The sequence below is a fragment of the Microcaecilia unicolor genome, chromosome 2 (assembly GCF_901765095.1).
Source record: "Microcaecilia unicolor chromosome 2, aMicUni1.1, whole genome shotgun sequence".
Taxonomy (NCBI): domain Eukaryota; kingdom Metazoa; phylum Chordata; class Amphibia; order Gymnophiona; family Siphonopidae; genus Microcaecilia; species Microcaecilia unicolor.
The window spans coordinates 498,031,732-498,049,307 of NC_044032.1; the positions used below are offsets into that span (position 1 = coordinate 498,031,732).

At 43.7% G+C, this 17,576-nt stretch overlaps 1 protein-coding gene across 1 annotated transcript in view; it reads left to right on the forward strand.

Annotated features, from left to right (window-relative positions):
* Positions 1-17,072, forward strand: part of ABLIM2 (actin binding LIM protein family member 2) — a 309,478-nt gene extending 292,406 nt beyond the window's left edge. The window contains 1 exon segment of the mRNA XM_030191153.1: positions 14,819-17,072. Within this exon segment, the coding sequence (XP_030047013.1) occupies positions 14,819-14,932 (114 nt within the window). The 3' untranslated portion in view covers positions 14,933-17,072.
* Positions 17,073-17,576: the final 504 nt, after the last annotated feature.

Below are 17,576 nucleotides of genomic sequence, written 5' to 3' on the forward strand. Positions count from 1 at the left end.
TCTCTCTCTGACCCTTTAGCTGCTGGCTTCATTTAAATGCGTTTCAATTAACATAGGCAGTGCTAGCAGAGTCACTGATTTCTTTAAACACAGTGCAGATGGCTATTTTAATTCTGTTTTTTTTACTTTGCTTACTGGCGAGCCAGATGAGAAGGGGTCCCTTCTGTGCAGGAGAGGGTATTTAAGTTAATCACTATCAAGAATGCAGGCAGACACTGGATTCAGTTTAAACCTCCACGATTTTCTGCTTCTTTCACAAGCTCCACTTATCTAGTAAATGCATTTTAACTTTAACAGATCATCCAACATTGCTTTCCTTATGGCTTCACTAGAATGCAGATCAATTAACATCCAGACAATGAGCAGTTACTGATTTTCCTTTTCTTTTCACACACTTGACCCTTCTGTTCTCTTAAAGGCACAGTTGTCCTGCTCCAAACTTTCCTCACAGCTATTCAGTTATAATGCTGGATTTTTTACTGTCATGACTCTCGGGGCTTGATAATAAGAAGCCCCAATATCATGGAGCATAACCCTGGCGCAGCAATCACCTGAAGTCTCTATTATTTTGTAAAGTCTCTTTTATTGAATAAATCACAGATAATTTACTCACAGATAGATGTTCAGGATACAGAGACTTCTGAATCTGGAGGCTGTGGGAGGTGGAGATCTGAAGAGAGGTAGTTGTATTGCAGGGGGAGGGGAAAGTAGTTGAACAGGTAGAAATAGTCCAAAGCTGGGTGACTGCAATGTGCAATATCTCATTTGGAAGAAGATATTTACAGGGTAAAAAATCCAGGTTCGTTACAGGGAGTGCGAGGGCTTAGACGTTACAGGGATTTTCAGCAGGACAGAGCTGTCTGGAGCGAGATGGTGGTGGGCTCCATGCCCTGGCTATAATGGAGGAAGAAGCCCCACATGGCTGAAAGGACAAGGAAGTGGTGGGGCTTCATACAGGGAGGAGCAGACAGAGACCAATGGGGGGCAGAGCCTGCTATCGGATAGCAAGGGGTAGTCCTAGAGATAGGAGGGAAGGGTCATACCTGGCTGACCTCTGATAGTAAGACTGAACAGGAAGACAAAAGAGCCAAGCTTGGCAGAGGGAGAGGGAGAGAGAGAAGGTCTGAGCAGCCTCACAACCAGTGATAGCAGTTCTTACACAGCCAAACAAGTGTGGTTGCATTGCCTGTGAACTACATTACCCACAGTGCATTGCTCATATATCTTTACAATGAGAGACTGCAGCAGCGAGAGTTCTTAGAAATGAGAATAACAGTAAAGACATTACTCACATTTTAGGATCACGTTATGAACTAGTGCAAGGCTGTCAGGGAACAGAACAGAGCCTAGCTCAGCAACTCCAGGAGCCACGGACACAGGCCATATTAGAACGTTGGTGGTGAGAATTATTATATAGGATTAATCTTGCTGCCGAATTCTGAATTAGCTGTAATTTAGACATATGCTTTATCTTTACACCTAAATATAAAGAATTATACTAATCCAACATAGGAAGAATAGATAGCTGAACTAACATCCTAAAATGGTCTTGTAAAAAGTAAGAGCGAAGTAATCTAAGCTAAGCTTAAAATAAGTTTTCCAAGTTAAATCCTTCACCTGCGGGTCCAGTACGTTTCTATTTTTTAATTTTTGATCCTTTATTCTGTATTTGGTGAAGGTCAGTCCGTGTTGTGCATGTGTTACTGAGATGAGGTACTCTGCTGGATTGTAGCTTCTGTGCAAGGATTTGTTGTAATTCGGCTTGTTATCTTTATCCACTAGGTAGTATACTGGTATTTTAGGGTCTGGGGTAAGTTTGCAGTGCTGCCTTTTTATAGGTAGGGTTATTACTGTTTCATTGCTGGGAAGCAGTGCTGTTATAGTATAACATGATTACTACATACAGTGGTGGAAATAAGTATTTGATCCCTTGCTGATTTTGTAAGTTTGCCCACTGACAAAGACATGAGCAGCCCATAATTGAAGGGTAGGTTATTGGTAACAGTGAGAGATAGCACATCACAAATTAAATCCGGAAAATCACATTGTGGAAAGTATATGAATTTATTTGCATTCTGCAGAGGGAAATAAGTATTTAATCCCTCTGGCAAACAAGACCTAATACTTGGTGGCAAAACCCTTGTTGGCAAGCACAGCGGTCAGACGTCTTCTGTAGTTGATGATGAGGTTTGCACACATGTCAGGAGGAATTTTGGTCCACTCCTCTTTGCAGATCATCTCTAAATCATTAAGAGTTCTGGGCTGTCGCTTGGCAACTCGCAGCTTCAGCTCCCTCCATAAGTTTTCAATGGGATTAAGGTCTGGTGACTGGCTAGGCCACTCCATGACCCTAATGTGCTTCTTCCTGAGCCACTCCTTTGTTGCCTTGGCTGTATGTTTTGGGTCATTGTCATGCTGGAAGACCCAGCCACGACCCATTTTTAAGGCCCTGGCGGAGGGAAGGAGGTTGTCACTCAGAATTGTACGGTACATGGCCCCATCCATTCTCCCATTGATGCGGTGAAGTAGTCCTGTGCCCTTAGCAGAGAAACACCCCCAAAACATAACCATTCCACCTCCATGCTTGACAGTGGGGACGGTGTTCTTTGGGTCATAGGCAGCATTTCTCTTCCTCCAAACACGGCGAGTTGAGTTCATGCCAAAGAGCTCAATTTTTGTCTCATCTGACCACAGCACCTTCTCCCAATCACTCTCGGCATCATCCAGGTGTTCACTGGCAAACTTCAGACGGGCCGTCACATGTGCCTTCCGGAGCAGGGGGACCTTGCGGGCACTGCAGGATTGCAATCCGTTATGTCGTAATGTGTTACCAATGGTTTTCGTGGTGACAGTGGTTCCAGCTGCCTTGAGATCATTGACAAGTTCCCCCCTTGTAGTTGTAGGCTGATTTCTAACCTTCCTCATGATCAAGGATACCCCACGAGGTGAGATTTTGCGTGGAGCCCCAGATCTTTGTCGATTGACAGTCATTTTGTACTTCTTCCATTTTCTTACTATGGCACCAACAGTTGTCTCCTTCTCGCCCAGCGTCTTACTGATGGTTTTGTAGCCCATTCCAGCCTTGTGCAGGTGTATGATCTTGTCCCTGACATCCTTAGACAGCTCCTTGCTCTTGGCCATTTTGTAGAGGTTAGAGTCTGACTGATTCACTGAGTCTGTGGACAGGTGTCTTTCATACAGGTGACCATTGCCGACAGCTGTCTGTCATGCAGGTAACGAGTTGATTTGGAGCATCTACCTGGTCTGTAGGGGCCAGATCTCTTACTGGTTGGTGGGGGATCAAATACTTATTTCCCTCTGCAGAATGCAAATAAATTCATATACTTTCCACAATGTGATTTTCCGGATTTAATTTGTGATGTGCTATCTCTCACTGTTACCAATAACCTACCCTTCAATTATGGGCTGCTCATGTCTTTGTCAGTGGGCAAACTTACAAAATCAGCAAGGGATCAAATACTTATTTCCACCACTGTAGGTTCTGAATGTTTGTGTGGGAGAATTTTATGTTGTCCAGCCCCTGCCAACCTGGGGACCCTCACAGCTTTAGCCTTTTTTGCTATGCAGCAAACCAAGAGCGTAAATTTACAGGTTTAACTCTCTGGGAATTTAGGGTTCTAGATCAGGAATGGGAGACTGTTGACACTAGAATCCACTTCTTCACTTCCAATAACTCAGTCCAAATCAGGATTTGTTCTGAGCCAAAACATTTGCCTAAAGTTTTTGAAGATTAAATTAGTACTAATTTAATATGCACCATGCAAAGACCAAGACAAGGCTGATATCTTCCTTCTAAAAGTCAGGAGAACCCCTATCTTTAAGCCCTGGATACCTTCCGGAGCAGGATTCTGAACTCAGATATGGTCACAGATGCGGCACTAGTGTGGCGCCTCACCCTCTTTGTCTCAACACAGGGACCCTCTGCTGTATCCATCTCTTTCCCAGGACCAGTGTTCCCCTCTTCTTTTGGATATTCCAAGGCTTCTTCCTTCTGTTACTTCTTATCCTTTAAGAACAGGGGTGTCCTGATCCAGTTATCTCGAACATGCGTTTTGTGAGGTGCAGTGACATAAGCTCCCCCTGTCACCTCTCAAAGACTCGCTGCTCTTTGTGGTGCAATGGCAGGACTAGCCAAAGACCCTGATGACCTTTGGAACTGGTGTTTTATGCCAATTCCAGCTTCCCTCCAAAAGAGGTCTCCTCCCATCAGTACCAGAGCCCTCTCCTGTTCTGGAAAGCGCAAGGCTTTAAACAGGTCAATATACATTATATAATCAGAGCCACTAGAGGTTTTTGCCATCTAAAGTGGAGGAGTAGCCTAGTGGTTAGTGCAGCAGACTTTGATCTTGGGGAACTGGGTTTGATTCCCACTATAGCTCCTTGTGACTGTGGGCAAGTCACTTAACCCTCCATTGCCCCAGGTACAAAATATATAGTTGCAAAATACCACAGAAAGGCAGTATATCAAGTCCCATTTCCCTTCCCTTTTACTAAGCCGCGCAGGCGCCTACGTGCACCCAACGAGTGTCAATTTGGAGTTACCGCCTGGGTACCACTTGGCCCTTGTGGTAATTTCATTTTTGACACATGTCCGCTACGCGTGCCGGAAAATAATTTTTATTTTCTGGCGTGCGGCACAAATTGGGCGGTAGTCATCATTGTATGCATGTAGACGATTACCGCATGGTTAATGTGTGAGACCTTACTGCTAAGTTAGTTGCTGATGGTAAGGTCTCAGACCCAAAATGGATGCGCGCCAATTTTTATTTTGCCGCACATCTATTTTCAACAAAAATTTTAAAAAGGCCTTTCTTACAGACGCGTTGAAAAATGGATTTGTGCACGCCCAAAACATGCACCTACACTAGTGCAGCCCATTTTTCAGCCCACCTTAGTAAAAGGACTCCTAAGTAAGGCAGAATTTAATGAGGTCTCCACAGTCACATTACAGTGTGCCTGTAGTGGAAGCTTTTTGTGTTGCAAACTGTGTCATTTCACTGCAGCATGTAAACACTATTCCCTCCCCAGTTTTGCCATGAGAAGGCTTTTGTGCAATCTGATTAAATTTATAAGGACACAGGTTATATGCACATAAATTTACCAACATAGTTATAATCACCCAGGACATTCCAATTCCAACCAATAAACAGCTAGATGCAAGAAAAAAAAAATATATAAAGTGGTAATGGAGAAAAACACAGAGCAGCACTGATCATAGACTTGTCAGTTCCAAGCAATTATCCTGTGAATTGGGATAATTGCACCCTTCTCCTCCACTGCTAACTCCAGACTCCATTCCTTTTATCTTGCTGCACCATATGCCTGGAATAGACTTCCTGAGCCGGTACGTCAAGCTCCCTCTCTGGTCGTCTTCAAATCTAAGCTAAAAGCCCACCTTTTTGATGCTGCTTTTAACTCTTAACCCTTATTCACTTGTTCAGAACCCTTATTTTATCATCCTCACTTTAATATTCCCTTATCTCTTGTTTGTCCTGTTTGTCTGTCCTAATTAGATTGTAAGCTCTGGCAAGCAGGGACTGTCTCTTCATGTTCAAGTGTACAGCGCTGTGTACGTCTAGTAGCGCTTTAGAAATGATAAGTAGTAGTAGTAGGAGGAGGAGGAGGAGAGAAAGAAGGTCCTCAAAAATCTCAAGAAATGCAGAGACCAAGAATATATGGAGGAAAGATACAGAAATATTTCCTATTGTATTGGGAGCCACAGGCTTGCATGTAGGGGAATGGGGTTCGTGAGAATCCCGCAGAACCCACAGGATTCCCGCAGAGATGGAAGCAGTTCTGTAGGGTTTCGGCTGGGATGGAAGCAGTTCTGCGTGGTTCCCACGGGGATGGAAGCAGTTTCTGCGGGATTCCCATGGGGATGGAAACAATTCCTGCGGGATTCCCATGGAAGTGTAAGCTACACCTGCACCAGCCTCTCATCTACCAAGTACCAAGTTATTTGAGTGCTGTCTCCTCCTCCTCCTCCTCCTTGCTTTAACACCACAAATGCAGAAAGTCTTCATTAAGGAGGTGGTAGAGACACAAATGATGAAGGAATTCAAAAAGGCATGGGATAACACAGAGGATCTCTAATTAGAAAATGGAAGTTATAAAAAAAACCTAAACTTAAATGGCTGCATGTGTGTGGATGTGTCGATTGACAGATGGCGACTCTGGCTGTGATTAACTAGGGCTGATACCAGGCAGACTTGTATGGTCTATGTCTAATATATGGCAATCTGGTTTAGGATAGGCTGGAAAGGGCTTAGACAGCAACTTCAGTGGCTTGAACATGAGGACAGTGCTGGACAGACTTTTACGGTCTGTGTCCCACAAATACGACGAATAGACTGGAGTGGGCTTCGACGGCAGCTCCAGCAGTTGGAACATAAAGGATAGGGCCAGATAGACTTCTATGGTCTACGTCCTAGGAACACCAAAGAAAGAGCATAATCAAGTATATAATATCACCCTCGTTGGTTTAATCATGAATAGATAATGTGTGTGACTATTGGGCAGACTGAATGGACCGCTTAGGTCTTTATTTGCCATCACTTACTATGTTACTATTAATCCTCTTTGCTCCCGGGCTGATGCACAGTCCTCAGCTCTGACACAGGCGTGAGCATCAGATGTCACCTGACCTACTGGCATGTGCACGCGGCAACCTCTCAGCACACAGTGCCAGTGGATCAGAGAAAAATCTTACATGTGTGCACCAGAGTGTTCCGTTCCAACTTCCGTTCCTTCCTTGCCTGCAGTGCTGTGGCACAAATCCAGAGAGAGACTGAGAGAGCTGACTGGAATGGGTCTTGCGGGGATGGGTGGGAATGGGTTAAATTCTTGTGGGGACGGATTGTGATGGGTTAAATTCTTGCAGGGATGGGTGGGGACGGGTAAGATTCCAGTGGGGATAGGTGGGACGGGTAAGATTTCTGTCCCCGTGCAACTCTCTAGTGCAAGGCCCACAGATGCTTTTCCCACAGGCTTGATTAAAAGCAGTTTCCAAGCACACTTTGACAGACTGTCTAAATATATTACATCCTATGAACTCCAGAAGAGAGCTGTCTTTGGCATTATGGAAGTACAGAAACCAGTGTCATACTAAGGGCTGTGTGAGCAGGACACAAATATGGAGCACAAAAATTGCACCCAGCCTATTGTCTCCTCTCAGTGGTGGTGAAGCAGGCAAGATGCAAGAGCATAATTATGGCTCAGTACTGTCTTGTGAGCATTAGCAGTACACTTGAGACTGAGATCATACACCATAAACTCTGGCTTAGGCACGAAGCTCATTACTGTCATGGTATACTACTACTAATCATTTCTATAGCACTACTGGATGTATGCAACACTGTGCACATTATATGCAGGTACTTTCTCTGTCCCTAGAGGGCTCACAATCTAAGTTTTTGCACCTGGGGCAATGGAGGGGTAGGTGACTTGCCCGAGGTCACAAGGATCTACAGTGGGAATTGAATCCAGGTTGCCAGAATCAAAGCCTGCTGCACTAACAGGCTACTCCTCCATATGGACAAGTAGAAATATTGCCCCCTGAGAGAGTAATGAAGAGGTTGTGATCACTTGGGGACATTCCCATTCCAACTTATAAGAGGCTTGAGGTAAGGAAACTGGACATAGGGGAAAAAAACCGCGAGAATAGCATTGATAATAGATCTAAGTATGACGTGATTATTCTGTGCATTGTGTAAAGAGAGAGAGGATTCTCAGGTGCCAATCAATGCAGCAAGAGACCTAGAAAATGTGGCAGAAAGATGCAGAAATTTTCCCACCATATTGGGTGCCCAGGCCTGATTAAAAGTAATTTCCAAGTACACTTTGATAGTGTGCCTGTACATATTACATCCTTGAACTCCAGAAGGAGGCTGTCCATGGTAAGCATTAACAATATATTGGAGAGACTGAGATCATACTCCACATAGCCTGGCTTAATGGTGAGGCTCATTACTGTAATTGTATGCATAAAACTAACCTATTTGGAGATTTTGCTTCCAGGATAGCAATTTTATAAAAACCTATTTCTGCATGTAAAATACTTTTTTATCCACAGAAATGCCTTGGGGCTATACCTTAGCATGCATGTTAACCAGTCCCTGTGACATTAGACTAGTACATGCATACATATGCTAAAGCTACTTACTTCTGTCCTAAGTGGATGGCTCTTGTTTGGCTTATTGATACATTGATATCTCAAAAAAGATATAGTGGAACTGGAAAAGGTAGAGAGAAAAATGATAAAGGGGATGGGACGACTTCCCTGTCAGGTTAGGGCTCTTCAGCTTGGAGAAGAGACGGCTGAGGGGAAATATGATAGAGGTCTATAAAATAATGAGTGGAGTGAAATAGGTAGATGTGAATCACCGGGGGCACACAATAAAGCTACAAAGTAGTAAATTTAAAACAAATCGGAGAAATATTTCTTCACTCAACATATAATTAAACTCTGGAATTCGTTGCCAGAGAATGTGGTAAGGGCGGCTAGCTTAGCAGGATTTTTAAAAGGTTTGGATAGCTTCCTAAAAGAACGGTTCATAAGCCGTTATTAAGATGGACTTGGGGAAAATCCACTGCTTATTTCTAGGATAAGCAGCATAAAATGTGTTGTACTGTTTTGGAATCTTGCCAGGTACTTGTAACCTGGATTGGCCACTGTTTGAAACAGGATTCTGGGCTTGATGGACCTTCGATCTGTCCCAGTATGGTAACACTTAATGTACTTATAGGGTCTATTTATTGGTGCATGAGTACAGTGTGATTAAATCCACCCCTCCCACCCAGTGACTACCTTTGGTTTCAGAACATCCTCAGTAAAAATATACAAACTGTATTTGCTTTCCTCTCTCTGCATTGATCAACTGATTTCAAGTTTCCAAGTTTATTAAATTTATTATACCGCTTAATAAAAATCTCTGTGGTGTACAATTAAAAAACAACAATAGAAAAGGAACACCATAAAAACAATAGGATAGAGAAATATATATGAATCCTACAAATTATGCACACTGCAGAGCCAACCTTGCATCAGCCCACCTACACCAAAAGGAGCATTAAAACAAAAAGATGGTTAAAAAAAAAAAAGGTCTTAAGATCCTTCTTAAATTTAGCATACTAGGTCTTGAGCCTCACGTATTGTGGCAACGCATTGCATAGTCAAAACTAGAATTACGAGTAATGGCAGTGCATATTTTCTAGCGAAAATGGTGCTGGTACTCCAAATCCCAGGCCATCCTTCAGGGATGGGGTGATCACTAAGGGACCCACCCCACAATAGCCAGGCCCCCTGCAACCAGTCACAGAATCTATGACAAGGCAGAATTGGTGTGTAGAGCATGAGCTCTTTCATTAAAACTTGGGGAACTTGGGTTAATTTTAGCAGACAATGGAAAAGGTGCCGGTACTCAGTACCCCCTCAAAAAAAGCCCTGAGTAATGGTGACATGAATATATTTCAAATTAGGAACCAGCAGAAGGTGCTGTTGAGAGGAAGGCAAATCAAAAAAAAGAAAGACCAGTCGCCCGAATGTAACAAGGGTAGTTAGTGGGGTTCCTCAGGGGTCTGTGCTAGGACCGCTGCTTTTTAATATATTTATAAATGATTTAGAGATGGGAGTAACTAGCGAGGTAATTAAATTTGCTGATGACACAAAGTTATTCAAAGTCGTTAACTCGCGACAGGATTGTGAAAAATTACAAGAGGACCTTACGAGACTGGGAGACTGGGCGGCTAAATGGCAGATGACGTTTAATGTGAGCAAGTGCAAGGTGATGCATGTGGGAAAAAAGAACCCGAATTATAGCTACGTCATGCAAGGTTCCACGTTAGGAGTTACGGACCAAGAAAGGGATCTGGGTGTCGTCGTCGATAACACGCTGAAACCTTCTGCTCAGTGTGCTGCTGCGGCTAGGAAAGCGAATAGAATGTTGGGTATTATTAGGAAAGGTATGGAAAACAGGTGTGAAGATGTTATAATGCTGTTGTATCGCTCCATGGTGCGACCGCACCTTGAGTATTGTGTTCAATTCTGGTCGCCGCATCTCAAGAAAGATATAGTACAATTGGAAAAGGTGCATCGAAGGGCGACTAAAATGATAGTGGGGATGGGACGACTTCCCTATGAAGAAAGACTAAGGAGGCTAGGGCTATTCAGCTTGGAGAAGAGACGGCTTAGGGGAGACATGATAGAGGTATATAAAATAATGAGTGGAGTGGAACAGATGGATGTGAAGCGTCTGTTCACGCTTTCCAAAAATACTAGGACTAGGGGGCATGCGATGAAACTACAGTGTAGTAAATTTAAAACAAATCGGAGAAAATGTTTCTTCACCCAACGTGTAATTAAACTCTGGAATTCATTGCCGGAAAATGTGGTGAAGGCGGTTAGCTTAGCAGAGTTTAAAAAGGGGTTGGACGGTTCCCTAAAGGACAAGTCCATAAACCGCTACTAAACGGACTTGGAAAAATCCAAAATCCCAGGAATAACATGTATAGAATGTTTGTACGTTTGGGAAGCTTGCCAGGTGCCCTTGGCCTGGATTGGCCGCTGTCGGGGACAAGATGCTGGGCTCGATGGACCCTTGGTCTTTTCCCAGTATGGCATTACTTATGTACTTATGTAAGGCACAAAATTGCTGGCAATGGGATTGTTGTGACACACTGTTTCCTTTAAGCTGAGTGGGAGTCCTCCAACTGCTTTGCTGCCAGTGAGTGTTGGTGCTTCAATATTGTGGTTTTAATTGCTAGGGATGGGCAGGTTCCTTGGAGTCCTACTAGGCTTGCCTGTCGCTCACTATTGAAAATGTGTTGGGGATTAGTCTGGCACAGGAGAGATGGTGGTATTGCATGAGGTGCTCTTTTGCAATAATGGTTGCTATATGTTGACTATGTTTTCTATGTTTATATTTGTTTGGGGGGGGTTGTTTTAATCTCTGGGTGTCGTGTATTGTTTGTGTGTTCAAGTATTTTTTAATACCTCTGTACACTGATTTAGAAACTTTTTATGCTAAAGATTGGAACACTGATTATTACATTTTGGAAAATAAACAAATAGACATGGAAAGCATGCATTTGCTTCTCTTTTATAGGTTTTTGGAGAGAAGGGACCTAGAAGATTTGCAATTGAGCTGACTCTATGGGCCAATATGGTCTTTTCCCACCATGAGTTCATCTCTTATTATGCTACTTGATCATACCGAGCGCCAGCCACGGATGCGAACTAGGTGTCCCTGCTAAAAGACTGGTGCTTTTAAAAAGATGAAAGTTCTGTTAAAAATTCCTCTTTGATAAAAGCAAACTGCTCTGCCGTAGAAGACTTTAATGTCTAGTGCCTCATGGTTAATTTCACTGTGTTGTAATCTTCCTCAGTATGACTGAAACACAGTTAGGTCTGGGGAGAAACATTTTCAAAGCCTTTTATCAAGAAACAGGTCTCGTCCTCCTCAAATGCAGCTAAATCTACATGTGGGATTCAAAATGCCTATAATTTTAGTCACATTAAGGGGTCCTTTTACTAACGTGCGCTTAAAATGGCTTGCAGTAGTGTAGGCGCGAGTTTTACGTGTGCACCAATCCATTTTTCAACATACCTGTAAAAAAGGCCTTTTTAAAAATGTTTGCTGAAAATGGATGTGCGGCAAAATCAAAATTGCCGTGCATCCATTTTGGGTCTGCGACCTTACTGCCAGCCATTGACCTAGCGGTAAAGTCTCATGCAGTAACTGGGCGGTAATGACCTACGCGCGTCAAATGTCACTTGGTGCACGTCCGAAAGCCGCACGCATCGGCCATGCATCAAAAATGAAATTACCACAAGAGCCACTTGGTAGCCACACGGTAACTCCATTTTGGCTCTCATTGGGTGTTCGTAGATGCTTATGTGGCTTAGTAAAAGGGCTCCTATAAGAATTCTTTTGAGCATGCTAAGAGTGTTGAGAGAAGAAAAGAACTTTGGGGCAATTCTATAAACTGGTGCCTAGAGATACACATATCAAAGGTGCCATTAATTGATAGTTAATCCAAAGCACAATCAATTCTTCAATCAGGAAGGAGTAGAAAATATCACAGTATAGAAAGCAAATTTACTCCACAGCAAATAAAGCTAAATTCACAAATTATATAGTAATATTATTGGATCCATCAGAATCTCATAATTCAACTCTCAGGCAGTAACTTAGCCATTTAGCAATAGGGAGAATATGTAATCGTCATTGATCCAGCTGTATAAATGTCCAATCTTTTATCAAAATATCAAATCACTTATCTTTATTTAGATTTTCTCATTTCTCTTTTTTCTTGTTTCCGCCCCACAATTAGTAGTTTAGTTTTTTAATATAAAAGATTCAAAGCAAGAGACACATCACACCAACACGAATTCACTTTTTGCCATATGACTGTCTCAAGATCTGTCTCCATTTAGGTGAAACAAGAAAGGAGAGCAAAGAGAAAATCTAAATAAAGATAAGTGATTTGATATTTTGATAAAAGTTTGGGCATTTATACAGCTGGATCAATGACGATTACATATTCTCCCTATTGCTAAATGGCTAAGTTACTGCCTGAGGGTTAAATTATGCGCTTCTCCCAGATCCAATAATATTACTTTGTAATTTGTGAATTTCGCTTTGTTTGCTATGGATTAATTGATAGTTAAGCACCTATGTGAAATAGGTGCTATTGTATAAGGTAGTGTCTAAGGGGTCCTTTTACAAAGCTGCGGCAAAAGGGGGCCTGCGCTGGCATTGGCGCATGTTTTTGACACATGCTGAGGTCCCCTTGTACCACAGCAGATTTTGTTTTTAAGAAATGGATGTGTGGCACTTACCGCGTGCCCATTTTGGGTGGGAGCACTTAACGCCACCCATTGAGGTGGTGGTAAGGGCTCCCATGCTACCCCAGCCTTAACCAGGCAGCGCGCAGCACTGCCTGGTACACACCGGCACTACAAAAATAATAATATTTTTGTAGCACCAGAAATGGCATGTGCTGGAGGTGGGAACTACTGCCAGGTGCTGCTGTAGCCTGGTGGTACTTCCCTTTTAGCGAGCGGCTAACCGCTGCTTTGTAAAAGGGCCCCTACGTGCCATAGCACCTAACTGCAAGGTGAGTACACATGGTCAGAGCATGGTTGGGTCAAGGGCATGTCTCCCAGGTGCACATGTGGTTTATACAATGTTAATAATTATGCACACGTGGAGGGGCATAATCGAATGGGGCGCCCATGTTTTCCTGAGGACGTCCTTGCAGGACGGCTCCCTGAAGGGGCGGGGAAACCTGTATTATTGAAACAAGATGGGTGGCCATCTTTCGTTTTGATAATTCGGTCGGGGACGCCCAAATCTCAACATTTAGTTCGACCTTAGAGATGGTCGTCCCCGGTTTTCAGCGATAATGGAAACTGAGGACGCCCATCTCAGAAATGACCAAATCCAAGCCATTTGGTCATGGGAGGAGCCAGCATTTGTAGTGCACTGGTCCCCCTGACATGCCAGGACACCAACCGGGCACCCTAGGGGGCACTGCAGTGGACTTCACAAATTGCTCCCAGGTGCATAGCTCCCTTACCTTATGTGCTGAGCCCCCCCAAACCCCCCCCCCAAAAAAAAAACCCACTCCCCACAACTGTACACCACTAACATAGCCCTTATGGGTGAAGGGGAGCACCTACATGTGGGTACAGTGGGTTTCTGGTGGGTTTTGAAGGGCTCACATTTACCACCACAAGTGTAACGGGGGTGGGGGGTGGGCCTGGGTCCGCCTGCCTGAAGTGCACTGCACCCTCTAAAACTGCTCCAGGGACCTGCATACTGCTGTCATGGAGCTGGGTATGACATTTGAGGCTGGCAAAATAAATTTACGTTTTTTTTTAGGGTGGGATGGGTTAGTGACCAGTGGGGGGAGTAAGGGGATGTCATCCCCGATTCCCACCGGTGGTCATCTGGCCAGTTTGGGCACCTTTTCATGGCTTGGTCGCAAGAAAAAATGGGCCAAGTAAAGTTGGCCAAGTGCTCGTCAGGGATGCCCTTCTTTTTTCCATTATCAGCCGAGGACGCCCATCTCTTAAGCATGCCCCAGTCCCGTCTTCGCTACGCTGCTGACACGCCCACGTGAACTTTGGTCATCCCCACGATGGAAAGCAGTTGAGGACACCCAAAATCGGCTTTCGATTATGTCGATTTGGGCGACCCTGAGAGAAGGACGCCCATCTCCCTATTTGTGTCAGAAGATGGGCGCCCTTCTCTTTCGAAAATAAGCCTGTTAGACACACAACCTGCCATTGACATAGCGTAAGAGGGCATGTGTAAACATGGGCACACTAATGCCAACTTACGTTAGTATTGTAGATCAGAATCTTGGTACCAAAATGCCATTATAGAATTGATGCTGTGCAGACAGCATTGGGGTGCCTAAACAGATTTGCCAATTTATAGAATTGCCCTGCTTGTGTAAGTGACATTTTCACTGCCCCCCCCCCCCCTGGCCACCCCATGAAGGAGTAAGCACAAAGTACAAAGACAAGTTTAACCACATACTGCATGCAAATTTGTAAAAGGAAAGAACCCATCTGGTTGCACTTGGAAAATTCAGGTTGTGTGTTAAGACCATGACACAGTATGCAACTATGTAGTGTATTTGAAAACTGCTCCCATTATAGTCATGCCTTCCTGACATATTGGATATTTGCAGCTTCTGCTAATCTTTGACCATACCCCTGCATTAATCTGAAATCAATATGATATAGCAACAACATACACTTACAGTATTTTTACATTTTGCTTTCAAGAGACACTTGTCCCCTGAAGAGTTCCAAGAGGTCTTCGGAATGACTATTGAAGAATTTGACCGTCTGGCACTTTGGAAAAGAAATGACCTCAAGAAAAAAGCCTTGCTCTTCTGATCTCTCCAAGGACCCCTCCCCCCCTCAACGCTTCATCAGCCAAAGCAGTCTTGCCAGAACCATCATCTCTAAACTGCTGAACCAACTGTCCAGATTCATTTCAAGAAAAGTGGAAAGACCAGAGCGCAGGAAAATGCATCTGAATTGACATACCTTCCTAACTCTGCATGGCCAATGGTTTTTCGCAGTAACTTCTGGTGATTAGCCATTTCACATCGCTCAAAAAGTCTAATTTAGTAAGGCTTTCTCCTGTTCTGTGTCTGTGGGGAGCGAGGGGGGTTAGTGAATCAGACCCAAAGTGTAGCTTTAGGTTAATTGTTACTTATAGTCAATGGTTAACCCAACTCAAGATTTAAAGGGAAGAAGTGTAGCTCTGGCAGACAATCCAGAAGAATTTTCAAGACACTTTACTGTACAGTTATTACTGTGATAATGATAGCAGCAGGGTAAACAAAAGCAAAAGAAAGTGACTGTAATGATCTTAGTAGATAACATTGAAAAAACATAATGGGGTAATTCTATGAAACAGGTGCTAATATTTACATGCTGGTTACGCTTATAAATGATTAGAACGATGGTACATATGTAAGTTTGCAAATACACATGTAAATGCCAAAATCCATCCCTAGCACTATTCTGTAAATATGTGCAAATCTTCGATAGCATGTATTTTACAGGTAGGTGTACACACAGGCGGAGTCTAGAGGGAGCGTGAGTGGGCCTCACACTTATGCGCAAAAATACTATAAGTTACATGCATATCTTGGGCATTTAAGCTGGAGTATTTACACCAACTCTACAGGTCGGCTTAAGGGATTGTGGTGCCATGAGCTAACTCCCTTTGGTGTCCTGCCCCCTGTATTAGCAGTACCCCGCTCTCTTCTACCTGCATTGGCAGCACCCTGCTTCCTTCTACCCATATTGGCACCCCTCTCCTTGTGGTTAGGTATGGCTCCCCCTTCCCCCGGCCCTGCAAATCTGCCATCATAAAAAGAAGAAGGCTCCAGCCATCCCCAGGTTCCCTCTGTTGGCCATGCCTCCTTTGATGCAGTTTGCTGTGGGCAAGACACTATCTTGCGGGAACACCCCGAGGTTGGCCGAAGGCTACCTCTTTTCATGTTGCTGCTGCTGGCAGGTTTGCAGGACTGCGGCACAAGCAGAGGAGGGAATAAGGGAGCAATGCTGGAGCATGGGCGGGGGGGAGAGAGATTGGTGATGCCAAACCCACTGGGAGGGGAAGGACAGAAATGCTTAACCAGTTGAGGCACTGGCAGTGATGTTAGTGGCTGGGGATTTTGGCACTCTTTATGGCTGGTGGCCTGAGCCACTACCTCACCTGGTCCAATGTTTAAACCAACCCTGCAACTCTGTGGCTGCCATAAGAGCTCATGCAGGTACACTAGTATTATAGAAAGGAAAGAAGGCACTTACTCTCCCTTAGAGAATAGACCCCAAGCGGGTACCTAAATATAGGCACACAGTTATAGAATTACCCCCAATGAGGGTAATTTTTTACTGTAACAGGGCACCTATTTTTAGCTTGTTCCATAAAAACACCTGGGCATCTCTTGTGTCTTTATAAAATACTGTTTAAATCTTGCAAATATCGTGCCTAGATTGAAGGTGCTCAAGAGCCGGTGTAAACGAGCAACATAAAATACACGCAGTCGTCTGTATTTATAAAGTAAGCATGTAAATCATGATTCTGCCCAGGCTTCACCCAGATTCTGCCCCTGAGCAAAGGCACATTGGCTGGCACAACGCATACCTGTAGGCATGCCCTAATTTTCTAAGAGACCATTTCTACATGTAAATGAGCATGTTACCTGCGAAGATGGTTTGCAAAATTACCCTCGATGTGTGTGGAAAGGCCAAAGAAAAGCATGTAAGCCTCTAATAATTGAAGCTGTATGCGTGCAGTTCACTTTAGGTATGGAAGCTAAGCTAATGGAAACCTTAAATGTAGTCATTGGTTGTTGATGCAAGTTTAAAACCTTGACATAGGGAGAGACTATTAACAAGCTAACCTGGATTATAACAAGAGGTTTTATTTTGTTTAAAGAAATTTTGTTTCACTAAAAGCAGTGATTTGAATGGCCCAGTCATCAGAATAAAATTAAAAGTTGTCATTAAAGCTGCATTTCATGAGTGGGAATTGGTTAGGACATTCTAACACATTGTTCTTTGGTATCACCCTTGAGACTCTACATTTTGGGTCAATATTCAGGGGGAGTTAATCGGGCAAGAGTCACATGATATTCAGTGTTAATTAAGTGGATAGTGCTTCTGAATATCATGTGTGACCATCGCAGTACTATCCAGTTAGTACTGGGGCAGAGCCAGAAGTTACTTGAATACATGGCAGTCCTAACACAGGGGGCATTTTAGTCTGTGCATTTTTTTTCTAGTGAAAAAAGGTGCCGGTAATCAAATGCCAGGCTCCCCTTCAGGGGTGGGGTGATCACTGAGGGACCCACCCCACAATAGCCAGGCCCCCTGCAACCAGTCACATAGGGGCCCTGTTTACTAAGACACACTAATTTTTAGTGTGCGCTAATGCTAGAGACACACATATATTCCTATGGGTGTCTCTAGTGTTAGTGCACATTAATTTTTAGTGTGTGCTAAAAATGTTAGCACACCT